General features: G+C 46.7%; 1 protein-coding gene across 11 annotated transcripts in view; it reads right to left on the bottom strand.

Moving 5' to 3' along the window:
* The window catches only part of LINGO1 (leucine rich repeat and Ig domain containing 1), a 512,521-nt gene that overhangs the window by 43,728 nt on the left and 450,013 nt on the right, over window positions 1-18,780 (bottom strand). For 10 of the 11 annotated variants that reach the window (XM_019477618.2, XM_059714748.1, XM_014606109.3 and 7 more), the window contains one exon: window positions 3,347-5,597. The exons of the other annotated variant lie outside the window; for it this stretch is intronic. In XM_019477618.2, coding sequence (XP_019333163.1) covers window positions 3,744-5,585 — 1,842 coding nt within the window. In that variant the 5' untranslated portion in view covers window positions 5,586-5,597 and the 3' untranslated portion in view covers window positions 3,347-3,743. Of the gene's footprint in view, window positions 1-3,346; window positions 5,598-18,780 lie in introns of those variants that run through there. 11 annotated transcript variants of the gene reach the window in all.

Below are 18,780 nucleotides of genomic sequence, written 5' to 3'. Positions count from 1 at the left end.
AGAGCTGTGGGTGCTTTGGTAGGGCTCTGTGTGTCCAAGACTTCCATAATAGGGAAGATGGGAAGTCAGATGCAAATACTACCTTAGACTCTGCATGTTCCTAGCATGCCAGCTTGGTACTCACTGGATGGTCCCTGGAGAAGCTGTAAAAGATCTGCTTATTCTCAAATCCATTGCTCTTCCTGACACTCCCATATTTCTCCCTTGCATTCATCCTTTTTTACTGACTGCAGATGCAGTCGAGTTGGAATGTCATTAATGGCTTTGATACCCTCTACCTGGCTGTCAGTGTGATCCAATGCAGGGTACAGCCCACTGCAGGTGGTTTTTGTGCTGCTGGCAGTTATTCATTCAACAGTGAATGCTGCACTGTTAGTTATTTCAGCACTTCACTCTGCATCTTTTAGATATGACAGTGTTTGCAACACGGCCCTTCTCTTCCCTTTGCCCCTGCCCTGGGTCCTGGTTCTGTCATACCACAGGCAGACTTTGTTCATTGTTGCCTCATTTAGGCAGATGAGCTACCTCTTGAGTGGTTGTGTCTTGAGTGGCCTGCTTCATTCTCCAATGGGTTATGGAGTGCGGTGATACACTGAAGCCGTCACTCCACTCACCACCCGGATACAGCACTGCAACACAAGCTCCCCGTCTGCCCTGACAATACCTTGCAACCCTGCCTGGGCAGGATGGCTGTTCAGATGATCACAAAGTGGCTCCAATTCCATCATCTGATCTCTGTCCCAGCAAACATGCTCATTAACACCAGTTGTGATGGTGGCAGTCTGTGATACAGCCATCTGTCCATTGGGAGCTGGAATGGGACAGATTTAGTTCCCTTCACTCACCTAACAGGTCTGAGAGGGCAGCAGCTGTCAAGCATGATCCAGATTCCAACTGGTGGTTATTAGAAGGCTTCTCCTCCCAATGCTCTAGTCTCCCCTGCCCAAGCTGTCAACTCCCTCTGGAAATTACCAAATTCGTGTGACACTGTCGGAGAGGCCCTGGGCTCCCAGGTTTTTCAAGCTAGAGAAAGTCTTGAGGAGAGTTGCTTCATAGAGGGCCCCATTCTGTCATTTCACAAAGGCCCTAGCCCATATTTCCCATGGGATACTGCCCCGTTTCCAGTGAAGATGCTCTATTCATCATCTTTTCCTTTCCTTGTAAGTACAGAAATTCAGTCAACCCTTTCCAAAATGTGTAAGTGAGAATTGTATTTAATTAAATTCCTCAAGAGGCTTAGATATTGGGATAACTGAACAGGGAAGGTCTGTGCCTGTTTTTCAAAGCTTATCTTGAAACAGATCTTTTCCCCTTGTCTCCGTGCCTCTTAATTTCTCCCTCCCTTTGGGGCTGCCCTTCTGACTCAGTGCTTTAATTTATTCACCATGCACTATCTTCATGCCAGTGCTTTCTGTAATTCACACCATCTCTGCTACATAGTATTTAACTCCACTAAATGTTCTGGGACATCCTTCCAGCGAGAGAGACACTATGCAAAGTAAACTTTTATGAATCCCAGTCTGGATCTCCAGGGGGCGCTTTGAAGAGCACCATAGCACATATGCCTGTGCATGTGTGCGTATGCATACACACACACATGCATGCACACAGATGCGCATGACAGGCAAAATTCGTCTTTAATATACTGAGCACACTTTCAAATGCTGGCCTTTAAACAATGCTTAATCTTAAAAACAGGTGATTATAACCCACAAACAAAGATAGACCCCTCCAGAGCCCCTTGGGACTAACCCCAACACCAAGAGGCTGGTCCAGGGAAGGATGCTACTCCATAAAACCTTAAGTGTCCAGATATAACAGTGATGGGCATATTAGAGAGATCCAGGTCATATACAAAGAAAACAGCCTGCATTGCCCCAGCCCAAAACTGCCATGTCCCCCAGTCTTCCCAGCCTACAGTCATTTCCCATCCTTCCTTCTGTCACCGGTTCTTGAATCTTCTAGATAAGGTCTTCTGAATGTCTAGAAACTAGTCTCAAAAGAAATGCCAGAGGGTGTTGGAGAGAGTCTGGCTACCAACTGTCAGGGAATAAAAAAAGTTGCAAGGAGTGTCATTACTAACCTGGGAATCAGGGGACAGAGGACATCAGGGAACTCTCTGGGTTGGTGGCTGCAGGGAGGACATGTTGGCTGACAAAACCCTTTGGTTGAAGCCTAGGAATGCTGGTGCCGGAGCAGGGGGCACAGCACTTACATCCTACATGCAATTCCTATGCCATCCACAAGCCAGCTCCTACTTTCAGCTGCACCTAAATTAAATGGGCAGAGCTTGTCAGCATTTGTCCCAGGCCGCCTCCCCTATCCCTTCTAGCAGCACCACAGGTTCCATCGGTCCCACCTGGAAGAAACCCCACTCTTTCTCCACAGCAGCACTCGTTGCAGGCCAAGGAGCCAGCTGTTTCTACCTCTGCTGGTGTAAGTCAGGATAATTTTGTTGAAGTCAGTGGAGTTCTAGGAGCATAAGACCAGTGTGAGACCAAAATCAGACCCTCTGCCTGACAGGAGGTAGGACTATCGCTGAGAGCTGCAGAAAGTGTCTCTGCCCTGCGTAGCATTAGTGGAATGCCTAAATAACAGGACCCCTTTCACCAGTTGTCCTAAGGAAAGCCCAGGCTGGCATGTCCTGGACCGTGCTGGGGAAGGCCCCAGTTGGGATACATTTCAGAACAGTGACAGCAGGAGCGGTACTCTAGTGGCCTGAGAGCCTGACCTTTACAGAATCTCCAATCTGTTTTGAACGGATTCCTTGTTCTTACAGCTTGCCGTTGTCAGCTGGCAGAGTAGAGAAGACCAGGAGACACAGCACTGTTGTTCTACAGGCCAGGAAAACAGGCTGAGTCACTGGCTTCATCGTGGTGTGTAGACGCTGCAGATCTGAAATTCAGATATCAGCTGGCTTCCTCAGAACTAATGGAGAAAGGCTGTACAGCACCACATGGACTTTAAACCCTGAGCTTGCTGAAAGGAATGGCATTATCTCAACCAGTCATTACAGAAAACTGAACTATTTTAATATAAAAGGCAAAGTAAAAAATTAGGGCTGAATTCTGGCTGGACATATTCCCCTGGCAACCTCACTTGCTTCAGTGGTTCTACCTGGGTTGTAAATCACACCAGAATTTGTTCCCGACTCCCTGGTGAGCAACATCTTTTCCCTCAATTCACCTGGGCCCTGGAGTCACGTGGACAGGAGGCCCAGTTCTTTTCCTTCTGAGACAGCTCGAAACCTCTTCCACAGTGAGTCAGAGAAGAGGAGGAAAAACAAAAACTGATCAGATACAGAACCGGACAGATCAAGAAGTCAAAATTTTGCATTCCAACTATCTATAGGAAATAGGGTTTTTTTTATTATTTCAAGTTTTCATAAAAATCCATAATTATTGAAATCAAAGTTACAGAGGAAAGTTCGTAACTTTTTTATTGATTTATTTTATTTAATCTTTGTTCTGCTTTTTGTTTTTTCTCTTCTGGTAATTAGATCTGACACTGCAGTCCGTCAGATTACGTCCTTACAAACACGGGAGTCCTGAAGATGTCAGCAGAATGTTTTCCTGGTATAAAGAGGAAGAGAAAGAGGTGGTGGAGTGGGCAAGTGGGATCAGAACAACAGGGAAGAGGGGACTGGAGGGAGAAAAGAGGTCGGTATGTTTGTAGCAATGTTTTTGTTTTGTTTTGTTTGTTTTATATTTTAAAAAACTTTATTATTTGCAAATTGCTTCCAGCTAGATCATCTTCATGTTGAACTTGCGTGGCGCGTCAGCAGAGGTGATTCCAGCATCAGATTTGCGCGGCACATACTCGATCTCAATGTTGTGCTTAGTGTTACCTTTCCCCCTGCTCCACAGGAAGAGGAGCACCAGACAGAACAGCACCACACCCAGGAAGGAGATGAAGCCCATGGTGGTGGCAATGATGAGAGTCTTAATGTCGAAGGGGAAAGGCACCGTGGCACGTGTGCTGTTGGCGTCACTCTCGTTGGGCTGGTTGGAGATGAAAGCAAAGGTCTTGTTGGGCTGGTGGGGCCAGTCTGGGGAGTAGCTCCGCACGTGCAGGTGAGCCAGCATAGTGTCATTGCCACCCGCGTTGCTGGCAATGCATAGGTAGGTGCCATTGTCCTGGATCTGGGCATAGCGCACCTCCAGAGTGCCATCAGGGAAGACGGTGAGCCGTCCATTGGTTTTGGTAGAGATGAGGTGCTTCCTGGGAGAGAGCCACATGATTGCGGGGGGTGGGTCCCCATCTGCCCGGCAGACAAAATGTACTGTGTGGCCCTCATCCACAAAGATCTGCTGCGGCTTGCGGTCACGTATCCGCGCCCGGCGGCAGGTGAAGTAGTTGGGCAGCAGCACATCAGGGAAGTCCTTGAACTCTTTTCCCTGGACAAACTCAGGCGTGGAGCAGGTGGGCTGCTGCTTGTTGAAATTCAACCTCCAGCGGCGTCGGAAAACCCAAAGCAGCCTGCAGTCACAGGCCAAAGGGTTGTTATCCAAAATGAGTGTCTCCAGATTCCCCACCGAGTGGAAGGCCGACTCCTCCAGCGTGGTCAGCAAGTTCCCAGAAACGTTCAGAATGCGCAAGTAATTGAGGCCTCGGAAGGCATAGGGCTCCACGGTGGTGAGCTGCCCGCCCACCAGCTGGATCTCCTGCAGCCTGAGCAGGTCATGCAACATGGAGCCCTCAATGGTGATAATGGGGTTGTAAGACAGGTTCAGGAACCTGAGATAAACCAAGTGCCTCACGGACACGTATGGGATGGAAGTCAGATTGCAGTGAGTGATGGACAAAGACGTGAGGTTCAGCCCATAAAGGCAGTTGGACGTCATGGTATCCAGGTAGGGCCAATGGGAGATCTCCAGGACTTTAAGCCTGTATAGCCTCTTAAATGAGTAATCCTTGATGGCATTGATGTTCAGGTGCCGCAGCCTCAGCACGATCAAGCCGTGCAAGTGGGATAGTGCCTCCGTGGGGATGGAGGTCAAGTTGCATTTTTCCAGTGTAAGCTGCTCCAAGCTGTTAAGGCCGCTAAAGGCCCGGTGGGAGATGTAAACCAGGTCGTTGTCCCCCACCTCTAATGACTTCAGGTTGTACAAGTCCTGGAACATGTAATCTAGGAGGATCACAATTTTGTTCTCACTAATGTCTAGCTTGGTAAGATTGCTGAGTCCGGTAAACACCCCCAGTGGGATGAGCTTGAGTCTGTTACTCCTGAGACCCAGAGTCCTGAGGTTGAAGAGGCTGTTGAAAGCCCCAGGCTCAATGGCACTGATAATGTTCTCGTTTAATTCCAGCTCCTCCAAGTGAGGGTAGTTGGCGAATTCATCCTGGTTGAGCGTCTTGATCCGGTTCTTACCCAAGTCCAGGAGCCGGGTCTCAGTTGGGATCCCCTCAGGGACGGATAGGTATCGCTTTCGGTGGCACAGCACAGAGCGCTCCTGGGCAGAGCACTCACAGCGGGGCGGGCAGCCCGTGGCAGAGCCGGAGAGGATGGAGCCCAGCATCAGGAGGAGAATAGGCTGCCAGCAGGCCAGGATTGGGCTATGCATGCTCGCCTCCCCAGCTATCATCCTATCTCTCACCTGCAGGCAACAAGAGCAAAGGGGGAAGGGAAAGAAAACAAGAGCAGATGTTAGCAAACCAAGGCCAGTGCCATGGCAAAAGTCACTGCATTCTGAGCCCACTCCAAGGTTTATTCACCTGCTGGCGCTGTTGTTAGTGCAAGGTGAAATGCAAGGTCAAGATTAGACACCTCTAGTCAATAAATCTGGAATTTTAATATGCACTGCAGCAGCAGCCACAGCAGTGTGATTCAGTGTGGGGCATGTAGCCAGGCACACCTGTGTTGCAGCAATGGTAGGAAATACTCCCTTTAAAACAAAAGAATGCACATGCTTGACTCACTGTAGCTGGCCCGGACCAGTGTTTCACTAGCTTGGCTTAGTGCTGTGGATACCCTGAGCACTAGCCCTAGCTGTGCCTAGGGTGACATATCCAGCCAGTTACTTATCCTTTTCTCCTTACCCATCATTTTTCCTTATTCCCTTGCTGTCTTCTGGTAGTTACTCTGACACCAGTGTCAGGACCCCAGCCTCGCAATGTTGAGCACTGGCCAACAGGATGATCTCCTATGAGCAACAAAGCTTGCATCTGCCTACAAGCCTGTGTTTATCACCAGCTATGGGGAAACATAACACAGCCAGTGCCCTCCAGAGTCTGTGTCCTTCCCCTACTAAGCAGCTTTCTGCTCCTCAGCATGAAACTCCTTTCCACTTCTTTTCAGTGTCCACCGAGGAGGCTGTCTCTTCTCTGCTGCCAGGAGGAGGTAACCAAACTGCAGTAGCAATCACCTCGGGACCTGTAAACCTTGTTCAGTTACTTCAGTGGGCTTTGAATTTTCTGCTCCATGTATCCAAACTCACAAGATTTCTGTCTATGTAGTTCTAATCATCCAAAAATCTACTTGGAATGGCAAGATGGATCTGCCCCCAGGCATGGCAGGAGGACCGTGCTCCAGCCTCTCAGATAACACTTGGTCCAGCAGGCGTGTAAGGACAGCCCCTTCTCAACAGGCGCTGGCAGGAAGGAGATCCCCATTACTAATATTAGTGTCTGGCAATCCCAGCTGTGACTGGCACTACACTGGCCCAGGGGCATACCATAAGACACAGCCCCTGGCCTAAGGAGCTCATAATATAAGTAAGGAGTACAGACACGGAACTAGAGAAGAAAAAGCAGCCCCCTGTGCAGATCTGCAGCCCCCTCTGCCCGAGTCAAGAGTAAATCCAGGTCCCCTGACCCCAAAACACATGGCCCACTGCTGCCCATTGCACCACACTGCCTCCCAAACTGGGATTCCAGTAGACTGGAGCAGTAGTGAAGCCAGTGGGGAATTTATCAACATGGTGATGTAATGTATTGAGAGAAGAGAGCTTGAAATGGTTCAGTGTCTCAGGGCAAAGAGATCTGAGATCACTCCTGAATGGCAAAAGCTCCCATTACTTGGGGGGTAACTGGCTTAAATCTGCCTGTGTGTCCCAATCCCCTGATCTCAGTGGTGCCCTGAGTGCCTTGGCCTGACAGCCCTGCTTATGCGAAGGGCTCAGAGCTTGCTTTGCAGTCTGCTCATACGCAGCGAGGATAATAGTCTCCTCTAATGCAGTCAGTTCTGAGGGGAGGCGCGTCCAAAAGGGAAGATGTCAGCAGTTTGGCCAGCAGCACCCTAATGAGGTGCCTAAATACTGGGAAGCAACTTCACATATGTGGAGGCAGCCTTCTGGCAGGGCAGCCATCCTCTTGCTCTGTTTGCTGGGAGACGTATAGCACAGAGCCACCAGGCCCTGAGGACTAGGGGATGTGGTAGTGGAGAAAGATCTGTGTTTCCTAGTCCAAATGCAGCCTTTTGGCTATATTGCTCCCAACCTTGTGACTTGCTGCCTGAATGTTAAGAGCATTTGTTGTGTAAGCCCTTGAGGAATCAACACCCCCTTAATGGACTGGACTCCCCTCCATCCCACTGATTCCCACGGAGTGGCTTTTCCTTTACTTCTATGTAAATGAGAAAAGACTCATGCCCTAAATAGTCTTCCCTATTTAGCAGCATGTCTCTCCACTCAGTTCCAAGTTAATGCCAGGCCTCATCCCCAAAGTTGGTCTATATAAGGATCTATTAGGAGTTTCTCTCTCACTCTCATTAATTTCCCAATCACCGTTCATTCCATAGTCCTTGTTTTTCTACCCACACTACCTCCCAGTCTGCCATTACAGGGGGAAAAAGAATCATTCTTTTCCTGACACGTTCTTCCTTAATGGTACTGGTTCTACCACCCCAGACTCACTTTCAAGAGATGCAGGGTTTAAAAATATACCAGAGTGACTGGGGAGAGTGGAGGGTGGGACAGAACACCTGGGGGGTTGATTCCTGGCTCTGCTACTGACTTTCTGTGCATCCTTGGGCAAGTCACTTGACTTCTCTGTGCCCTAGTTTTCCTGTCTGTGAAATAGCAGTCATGATACTTATCCAGCTCTCTAACATCCATTGAGATTGTGGAGTAAAAGGCATTTTGAACTCATAAACAGTACTAAGCTCTTAAAAACTACAGGGTGGGATTTTGGTGAGGTGGGTAGCTAAGTCTCTTAGGCTATTTTTTCAAGACTTCTCCTTATTAACATAACCCCTATACAATGAAGTCCCCTTCTCAGTTGTTATTATGCATGGAGCAATGGGGAAACAGATGTAAATGAATACAGCACACAGTATCCCTTGTTTGTCTCTGGAATCCAAAGTGAAACCTTCTGAGAGTCTTTTTTCCTGTTGCTTTTAAATACATCAGATTACAGAGTGGAAAATAAGTTAATCTGCAGAGGTCCAAAAATACTGACCTCCGACAGGAATATTTACATGCAACTGACAGGACTTGGAGTGGAAGAACATAGGTCCAAAAAAACCCCAAACCCTAGGCTGGGGATTTCCATCCCAGAAATGGTAACATTTCTGGTTTTGCTGCACAAGCAAATAAAACACCATAGCAGCATAAACAGAGACTACATGACAGGCATGCTCCGTGACCACCACTGCAGAGGTATCCTTACTAACCCTGACACTAACTTTAGAGAGGAAAGGGTTTCCCTCACACACCTTAATTCAGTCAGGAAAAGGAAAAGAGCAAACTGGATTTCTGCACTCAAGCAAAATGGGGTTGGGTAAAATTACTCAGGGGAGAAGATTCTCTGATGGGTTTCCTGGACAATGTGGGTGGATCCTAGGAAAGATCTCTGATGGGAAACAGAGGCAGCTCCAGCTTTCGGGTCTGCTAGGAATGTACAGGGAAGATGACAGAGGCCACTTTGTGTCATCCTCAAATGGTTTGAGCTACAACCCTAACCATCACTTAGAGGCTCTGGACAAACAAATCACAGAGAGTGAAAAGGTGGTAGGGATTTACTAAACATCACCTGCTTTGCAGTGTTGCCGGTGTCTGCTCATACCCCATGCAATGGTATGGGAAAGCTAACTCTTGGTAACTGAGCCCTGTTTTACCGAAGGGTAAGTTCTTCCGGTTTAGTTTTTACTTAATGTGGGGTAAGAGTGGACACACACAGGCAACTACTCTGGAACAGCTGATATGTGGGGTTTCTATACCCTCTTTTAACTCACTTCAATTTGTCTGTCTATCTTTGAGACTGACAAGATATCGTTTCTTTAGAAGCCAAGCCTCACATAGCTTCCTGTGTACATACTCGGTGTGGTCAGGGCAGGATGCATCCCTACCCTTGCATATGCACTAACACACTATCAGCATGACAACACACCAGAACTGCCCAGAATCAAAGCGGGGTCAGAGTACACCAGGGGTTAATTACTTTGCCCCTATCATCTCGTCTCCAGTGATTTTGGAGCAGAGTGATGTAAATGCCCCTGTAAATGTGCCCCAGCACATACAGCCCCATTTCTTTCCCCTACACAATTCACCATCTGCAGTAGTCCCCAGCTTCCTCACCAGTCATCCAAGAGGCTCTATTTTTATGCTCTTAACCAGGTGGCTCAGTCCCTTCTCTAGTATCTATTTCCACCTTTTAATGGTTGTTCTACATTTGCATCTCACAGTAGTATCACATTGAAGGGAATAAACCATTCTGGATGTACATGGTTTTCTTTTTAAAAGAAGTAAGCAGTTACTCCTTCCACACAGACCACACAAGAGATTAACAAGAGACACCCCAAATTCAAAGCCACTTTCCAGGATCACAGTCTAAGTCACTCAACCCTGCCCCTTCCAGACCTTCACTTTCCAGAAGGGAAGATGCAATTTGCAAGTCAAATGAACAAGGGGAACTGAGCAAGTGAAAATCTTGGCAAGGGGAGCCACAGAGCACTATATAAAGTTATTCAGGGGGAGTTATAGCTTTGTAAAGGCAGCTTATACCATCAAACCATAAACCATCCCATCCTGTTGTCAGCTGGATGCTAAAGCTGCATGTCACATTGCTTCTGTTGTATTTATTTTTTATGTTGCTCAAGCTGTTATGAAGGATCAAATCACATTAATATCGTACATTACATGTACAACTACCACTGGCTCTGTTTATATCTATTGTTATGTACACACTCTGCATTGCCTTCGCTAATGCTATTTATGGCTATCACTGAATATACTCTGCACATTACTTTCATTGGTTCAGTTTATATCCATCATTATATATATCCTGTGCATTACTTTCCCTAGTACTATTTATGGCTCTTGTATATACTCTGTGCATTACTTTCATTGCTTCTGTTTATATCCATCGTTTTATATAGATATATGCCCCATGTATAACGTTCCTTCCAAAAAAAATTATTCAAACATTTTTTCAAGATGTAAGGATGAAAAATGATATATAATCCATAAATATATCAACTTTCACCATCTTATAAAGCAGAAGCCCTAACAAACCATAAATGTCCTAGGCAAATTCAAACATGGATATTAATTACATTCAGCCCCCACAGAATACTGCAGCGTTTCAATTTTATATGATATTTTACTTTGCTTCTTGCCCTAATTGAGGTGTTTTCTCTCTGCTATTGAATCTTGGTGCGTGCCATCCCAGAGTGACTGCACTTCAGAGCTATACTCACAATTCCTCTGTGCACATAATTTGTAAATGCTTTCTTTGGAATCTTTCATAAAAATCTTGATCATTCAACTGAAGTCATTTGAAAAGTTTCTGGTAGATTCAATGGAAGTTGGCTCAGGCTATGAAGTGCTCAATACATCTAGGATATTAATAAATAATTGTTCATGGCATAACATCAGTATTGCTGCTTGCATGGTCACTACTATAAAAGCTGTCCATAATTCGCTGGTATAGTGTTTGCATATTCCAAGAATAAGATCTAAATGTAACTTGCATGTATCACTCCTGCCTTATTCCCAATGGATAATGAAGGACATAACTGGTTTCTGATGATGGGGCATACCACTTCAGTGAAAGTGCCTTTTGCATCTGATTAATGGTAGCCTGGAAGAGTAGATATAATCCATTACATGTAGCCACAAGTGTAGATGTAACCAGTTAGTAGAACAACCTGGCTGGAGGCTGAACTTGTTGAGTGTTTGTTCTACTTATTCCTGTGACCCTTTTTGAGCAAAGAGGCAGTTGTCATCTCTGATAAGCCAGAAGGAAGGAAGAACCAAAGGAGGTATGTCCAGGCAGCAAGCAGCTATCTAAATAACTTAGAAGATAAGTGAGCCCTTCTCACATGAGCAATGGCCTTGAGGAGGGCTGTGGCCAGGTTTCACCCATGTCACATGCCAAGGAGGTTAAAACAAAACCAGCCAAGCCTGCCTCGGTGAAGAAGGCTGGACTGGACAGCTCCTGAATCTCCTTCCTGCTTCACAATTCTGCTCTATGAGAACTTATGGCAGTTTAACACCTTTTGTAGCTGCCTTTGCATCTGTGTTTCCCATCAGAGACTTCAATCCTCCAGATGAAAGGAATTACTTATTTGGCTATTGGCGGAGTAAACTTTGCCTCTTTGAAGCCACATCTTCCCGGGAGATGCAGACATGCCAGCGAATGTGCCACGATTGTAAATGAAATCTGTGCAGCAGACAGCACTTAAAATGCCTCTGCTGCATTTTCACACATGTGGTACCTGTCAGGGCAAGTCACTGGTAAGAAGTTCTTATGGCATTATTGCCAGGAAGGTGTGACTGTAAAATGCATGCTCTTTCTCTTTAAATATCTGCTGTAGCTCTCTCTCGAAATCCAATTCCCTGTACTCACAGTCTTGCTGAGAAAGACATATAAAAGCAAAACATTACGTGCAAAACAAAATACAGTCTAAGGGGTCTAATTATATTGAGAGTGAAGAGATTTTGCCTCATAGTGAAAAGCAGCTTGCCTTATTTGGATGCATTCTGAGATGAAACTTCCATCTTTGTCCTCATGGGCAAAAAGCTAGGGCAGGCTTCTGATGGGCTCAGGAACTGGACGGGTCCTGACCCTGACTAGCAGCCCCATTTCTATTACAGTTCTAGGTTTCCAGAGAGCTCCTCACATGAGAGGCAAGTTCATCCTTGGTGCATCCCCACGCTCACTAGAGATACACGTGGGTTGGATTGGGCTTTGCTGTGTATCCATCTTGTGATGGCCCCTCAATATCAACCAACTCTGCTGTTGTTCTAACCCTGGACCCAGCACGACCTTGCCAATGTAATTCAGTCCTGATTTCCAAGCTGCCCATTATTTTTTAGTGTTAGGCTTTTGCATTTCAGCCCAGGTTCCTCCTGAGGCAGAAAACACACTGAGGTTGCATACTGTGGGCAAACATACACAGGTGAATGCTCTTTCTAGTCCCTCAGTGGTTTCTGATATTTTAAGTAAATGAAAAATTGTTTGAAAAAGATTTTAAAAAAATCACCAGAACCCTAGCCAAGGGGAGGAGGCTGGGATGAAGGGACAAGGCACATCAGAGGCCAAAAGCTAGGTTCTCAGCTCATCTAAATCAGCTTTAGCTCCACAGAAACTGCCTTACGTTAGCTGAGGATGTGACCCTGAGTCTTGTAAGGTAATAATTTGCCTGGTTAGGTCTAAGCATACTTGGCATTGTGGAATTACTGTATCCTTTTTGCCTGAGCCTTCACATTACTACACAGAATAAAACGGATGTGAAGAACAACCGCTAAACAAGCTTTCAGTGGCAGAATTTAAGGCTTTGATGGCCAAGTGTTAGAAGATGAGCAAACAGACGATAAATGAACAAAGCAAAATCTGCATATTACTATAGGCTATTCAAACCCACTTGCATAGAATTAAAGTCTAGACACACCTCACATATTATTAGTTTTAGGCTAAATTTAAAGCCATGATAAATATAAGCCCTGACAAAAACATCCGCAACGTTAATAGCCAGAGCCACATAAAGAGGTTGGGATAAAGACAATGAGTAAGCTGAAAAATGCAGAGCTAAGATGAGCTTTAAATCACTTCTCTTTCCAATTTACCGTTGGACATTTTGGAGTGGCATCTACCTGCTCCACAGGGAAGCAGATTGTAAAAAATTCCTTTCTAAGAAACTAAAATGAGTTGATGCCAACAGCTTAACCCCTGTTCTTCCAGTAATTATGAGTCAGCCCAGGTATCACCCCAGCACTGGGCTCTCTGAAAATGCATGAATGATCTCAAACCTGAGAGACAAGCTGTTAGTTTGCCAGCCCCTGCTCTTTTGTCTTATTTATGGCAACTGAAATCAATGGATGCGTTTCCATTGACTCTAGTGGGCTCTGGACCAGATTCAGACACAGGGATGTGTTGGAGCATGAAGAGACATCTGCTTTAGCTTGCCTATGCTTAATCCCTGGACAGCCTGAGAAGAAGGGACTGGAGCAGAATGCCCAGGCTGGACACTCTCTCCAGTCACAGAAGGGTTTCTGGTGTTTTAATTAAATGAAGAATTTCTAAAATAGGGAAAAAATGAATTCACCAGAAGAGCAGGAAAGCTGAAATCTATGGTGAGAGACCAGCAGTGTTTGGGAAGGTGGCAGGGGAAGAGGGCTGGGAGAAAGGGACAAGGGGGGTCTTGCAGAGTTTGGAGTACCCTTGAATTCAGGCAGAAAGGGGCAATACAACCAGATACATGCCCCCTTCACTTGGACACATTGGCACCTGGCCTACACCCCATGATGGCTTATACAAATGCACTGTTTTTTTCCACACCCCTGCTGCTCTAAGGGATATGACTCCAGAGGCCTGGAGGTCCAACTTGAATCTTTTTTCCCTTGCTGCAAACCTGCAGTGTTGGCACCCCCTGGGGCTGGGATCTCATGCTGCAAAGCTAGCATGAATGACAGGAAACTCAAGCCCATAACCCTAGCTCGTGAGCAACATGACTGGTAGCGTGTGACCCTGTCACAGTAAGGGGTATCTCTTGGCTGAGCAGGCAGCTGGTAGGTAGGTGTGGTTACCCCTCGCTGCAGGGGCAGTTAATCTAGCAGCAGATGGATGATATGTTGACTTTGCCTGGGAAGGAGTGCCCACAGCTGGGCTTCTGCTCCAAGCACAGACGTGTAGCCATGCTTCTAGCTGGATTCCACCCTGCTTTCCCCTCTACTTCCCTTGCTGCCAACAACTGAGGGCATAGTGAGGTGCCTTTGTTCTGTTTTCTGCAGCATTTTTGTTCTTTTAGGGATGATCCTATGGGGAAAAAAGCCTGGAAAAGAGCCATTAGCTTTCCTGCACTAGTTCTGAGAAGGAAATTAGCATGTCCACATATGGGACATAGGGACAATAAATACTGCACTTTAAGTTCACACCCTGGCTATTTTCTACAATCCCCCATGTAGACATGCCCTTAAAGGCCTAATGGATGTATTGCCCCAAGAAGAGGGGGAGCAACACCTCCTAACTGCTGTTCACACTCATGCCACGTGGCACAAAGTGCCACCACAATTCTGATCTCTTGGCATGGAGCCCAGTTTCCCTAGGGTTGAATGCCAACACAAGAGCCCTGGCTATGGTAAGGCAGGACCTGTGAGGAAGGCACCTTGCCCTTGCCCCATGCCTGTTACATTGTGATTTTGTGTTCACTTTTTGGAACAATTTCATGTGACTTCATTGCTTTCTATGCATGTAACATGTCCTGTGTCATCATCATCATTTAGGCAACTTCTCTTCCCTCCTATGCAGAATTATAAGCTGATTCTCAACCCTGGGCATCTTGGGTTCATTCCAAATTGTACTGGGTTCATATTGTGCGGGGGAGGAAAGGACAGTCCCCACCCTGATCTCTGTGTGTAAAGGCTGGAGGGCTGTATCTTTAGCTTGGCTAAACCACAGGGGTACCAATGAACCCAAAGGAGCCACAATGATTTAAGCGAACCAAAGACCTGGTTCTAAGGGGAAATGGGAAAATGGAAATGATGGATCAGAGAAGGGGAAACTGAAGAGAGACAAAGGGGAGAAAAATTTGCAGAGAAAAAAACAAAATTTCTGAGGAAAAACTGAGTAGAATAGGCCAGTAAATCTGCATGGCTTCACAGCAGTAACCCCTGAAACATCAGTGCCAGCACCGCAGTACGCTCCGTGTGTGTGAGTGCATGCCAGGGGGCAGGTGGGTCTGACTCTGATCCTGCCTTTACACTGATGTAAACCAGGAGTAATGATGACCCTGGGAGCGGTAGGACTCTCTCCAGTATGTAATTAATAGAAACTCTGTAATTAGAAGAAACTGTGCTTTACAATACAATGGGGAAAACAAAATCATTACCTTGCCCTTGAAGGAGAAGAAGGCAGGTAGGTTTAAATCCCAGGGGAAAGCCGTTTTGTGCTATTTTGCGGCTTTGTTGTATGCAGGATGAGGTCCAGAAGTCCCTGGTAATGAGAGTCCCTTTATTCTTTCTCTGGAGGAGATTTTGTTTGATTTTGTCACCAGATTATTCCCTATGCTGCGCCGTACCTGCCTGCCCTGGGACTCCACACTGCCAATGCTCATCATGCTCAGAAGCCAGGGGCTGGGGGCTTGGCTCTGAGGACACTGTAGTGGGGGGGACTTCAGCTCAGCTGACAGAGCACGGCTTTTTTTTTTTTCAATAAACAACAAAATTTCACAGTCAGCTAATAAAAAAACACCTGGTAATCATAAATTACAGAGCGCGGCATTCACCCTTGAACCAGATGCCCGAGAGAACCTCTCTGTTGACTTCAGAAAATCTCTTCATAGCAAGGAAATTTGCCAAAGTCACTGGAGTCGGCTCCGGACCAGCTGCACGCCTCCTCCAGCGTTGGCAGCAGCCCCTCGGATTCCCTCGCCGCGGAGCCCGGGGGTGCCTTGGTGAGTGGATCCCCCAGCACTGCAGGCTGGAAACGTGAATCCTGGCACTTGTGTACAGAGCCCACACCTGGCCCTGACACCCGGGCTGGGGGCAATGCAGGGCTCAGGCACTGCCCTCAGACTAACTGCTGTCTCTGGGTTTTTGGCTTATAAATAAAACCCACAAACAAGGATCTCAGATCCAGCCTTCTTGCTTCCTTCAAGCTGCACCAACTAAATCAAATTTTATTGAACTTGACTATGTTTTAGAGATAAAGACTCCAGGTTTACAAATAAATATTTAACAACCTTTCCTGCTGGTAAAAGAGTTGCTTACCCAGACCCCGGGCTCTGCGCTAAGTGTTCCTGTGGCTATCTGCAAAGCGGCAAAACAAAGAGAAAAGCTTTAATTTGCCAAACACGTTTGTATCTGTTTCCTTCTCTCTATCATCCTCTCTGCCTCAATCATTCATTCGCTCTCACTCTCTCCTGCCTCTTCCTCCTTTTCCAGCAGATTTCTGCAAGCTGCTGTCACCAGGCAATGGGGATGAAGGCTCACCTAGAAACGTGGGCTTTGGGCAGACTAACAGAAGTAGGTGAAGATCACAGGGCTGCTGGTTCCCAGTGAAGTGAGTGAAAGGTTGCATTTTGGGTGTCAGAGACTAGTGCTCAGCAGGATTAAACTGGAGGCTTTCAGCTAATTCACAGCTCCCACCAGCCTGCTTTTCCTCAGCTTCCACTCCCCACCCCCAGCCTCCTAACGCAGGCACTGCAGTCCCTCGCTCCGCCTGTGTTCAGCAGCATTAAATAGCAGACTTGGAAGAGTCTCTGCTGTCTGCGTCTCTTCTATTTTGTTCCATCTTCTTTCCTCTGTGTCTCCCTGCTCTTCACTCTCTCACCCCCTCCTTCCATTTTCTCCCTCCAGCCTTCCTGTGTCACCATCTCCCCCATGTAAAAAAGACAATTTGTAATAAAAAATCTAACCTAAACCTCAGAAGTCTTCAGATTTGTCTAACTCCTGGCAGGGACGCAGGCATGTGTGAGGGAAGGGGAAAGCTTTTGTGACAAGAGCTGAGGAGAAGCGTGAGCTCCTGGCAAAGGCACTTGACTGGGCTCTGGAGACTGCTCTCTGGCACTGGGCTGCTGTGTGTCACCTTGGGCAAATCATCTCCCTCCCTTGTGCCTCTGGTTCCCTGCCTATCCTTTGTCTTGTCCGTTAGTCTCTTGGGACCAAGATTTTCTCTTACTTTGTGTTTACGCAACATCTAGCATAATGAGGCCCTTTTTGGTACGACTAGAATGCTAATAATTACAACTGTCGGCAGCGCAGCGCAAAGCAACAAAATCCCGAGTTGGACACTTGGGCTGGTGCTGACTTGGGCTGGACCGTGGAAGCCCCTCTCTGGAACGGTGTGTTCGGTTCTGGTTTCACCCAGTCTTAAAAGACATGGAACAAAGAGAAGAGGTTTGGAGAAGCACAGTGAACTGATTTCAAGGTATGAAAGGGTCTACATGAAAGGAACAGAAATAAATCATTTGGGTAGGAGATGAGTAAGAGGGACTGCAGAATACTGAGCAGTGCTTCAAAGGTTTATGGTGAGGGACAGCAACAGCTTCAGGTTGTAAGCCAAGCACTAGTGTAAGAATCCCCTCCCCTCCTCCCAAGCACGTCCCTGCATAATTGTCTATTATTTCAGAAGCCTGTGCAAAAATTCCACTGTGGTACTGGACAAGATGGTTACTGCTCTGATCTATTATGGCAATTGCTATGTTGCCATCAAATTGCAGGGAGAAGTGTTTAAGATGCTAATCCCCTTGCAGCACATGAGTTTAGAAGTTTTGTATTTCAAATGGCATTGAATGCCCAGCAACGTTCTCTCTGTTGCAAGACTGTTATGGAAATGCAACACAGAGTTGCTTCTTCCATACAAATGCTATCCCCCAAAACACTTATCTGAATTAAATAATCCAGCCACAGAGCTGAATAATAAATGAGAGCAGGAGAGAGGACGGAGGAGGCAGAGGCAAAGCAAGGAGAGGAAGATGAGAGCTAAGATGGGATGGGGAGTCAAGAAAGCAGAGACACTGGAAACTATTCCAGATGTTGGACACTCCAGAAGAAGCAGCTTCTGGCTAGGTCCTTGCCTGGTACAAGGATGTTTCAATGGAGCAATGCTGGTTTACATCAGCTGAGAATCAGGTCCAGTGTAGGGAGGTAGAGGCATGAGGTGAGTGAAGCAGGCAGGGATGGGAGCACAGGGAGGTAAGTTTGGTTCTTTGCAGAGGCACGAACACAAGGAGGGCAAAGAGCAAATTATTTTGCAAGTGGGACACCAGGAGTCAAAGCTTCCTTTTCTTTGTCTCTCACATGAGTGATACTCAAGCTGCTTCCATTCAGAGATATTTTCATCCCCACTCTGTACAGAAGATCGGTGTTATCTGAATGATTGTTCCTGTGCAAGAGGTACCCTCTCTCTTTTCTCTTGGAGCCCTTCTGCCTCCCCTTAGCGAAATTTTTCTCTCTCACTGCACACGCTTCAGTGACCCACCAGCAAAGAAAACATCCTGACAAGCAATCAATAAGTAATTGTGAAGGCAGCTGTGGATGCCTCTGGTGTAAAACCCTGAGAGGGTGAGAGATAAATGAGACTTTTAAATGTGTGCAAAAGGGGGCAGAGCACCCAGTGGGGTAGGGCCCTGAGGCATCCACGCATCCATTCAGGGCCCACATTAGCAAGAGCTTGTATCCTTCACAGAACGTTAGCTCATTTGTTGGTTCAGTGTCTTCTGCATCAGGCAAGTGACTTGGACAGTGGGATTTTTCTAATTGCAAAGACAGAGAACAGGAGAGCTCTCTGAGGCCCCAGAATAATCACCCAAGGGACAGGGTGGACATGCCATTGCTCAAACATTTAAAACTAGGTTAGAGAAAGCACTGGAGAATGAGACCCTGTCAGGAAAACAATTTC

Source organism: Alligator mississippiensis, chromosome 11 (genome assembly GCF_030867095.1).
Source record: "Alligator mississippiensis isolate rAllMis1 chromosome 11, rAllMis1, whole genome shotgun sequence".
NCBI lineage: Eukaryota > Metazoa > Chordata > Crocodylia > Alligatoridae > Alligator > Alligator mississippiensis.
This window is presented reverse-complemented; position numbering and strand designations above follow the sequence as displayed.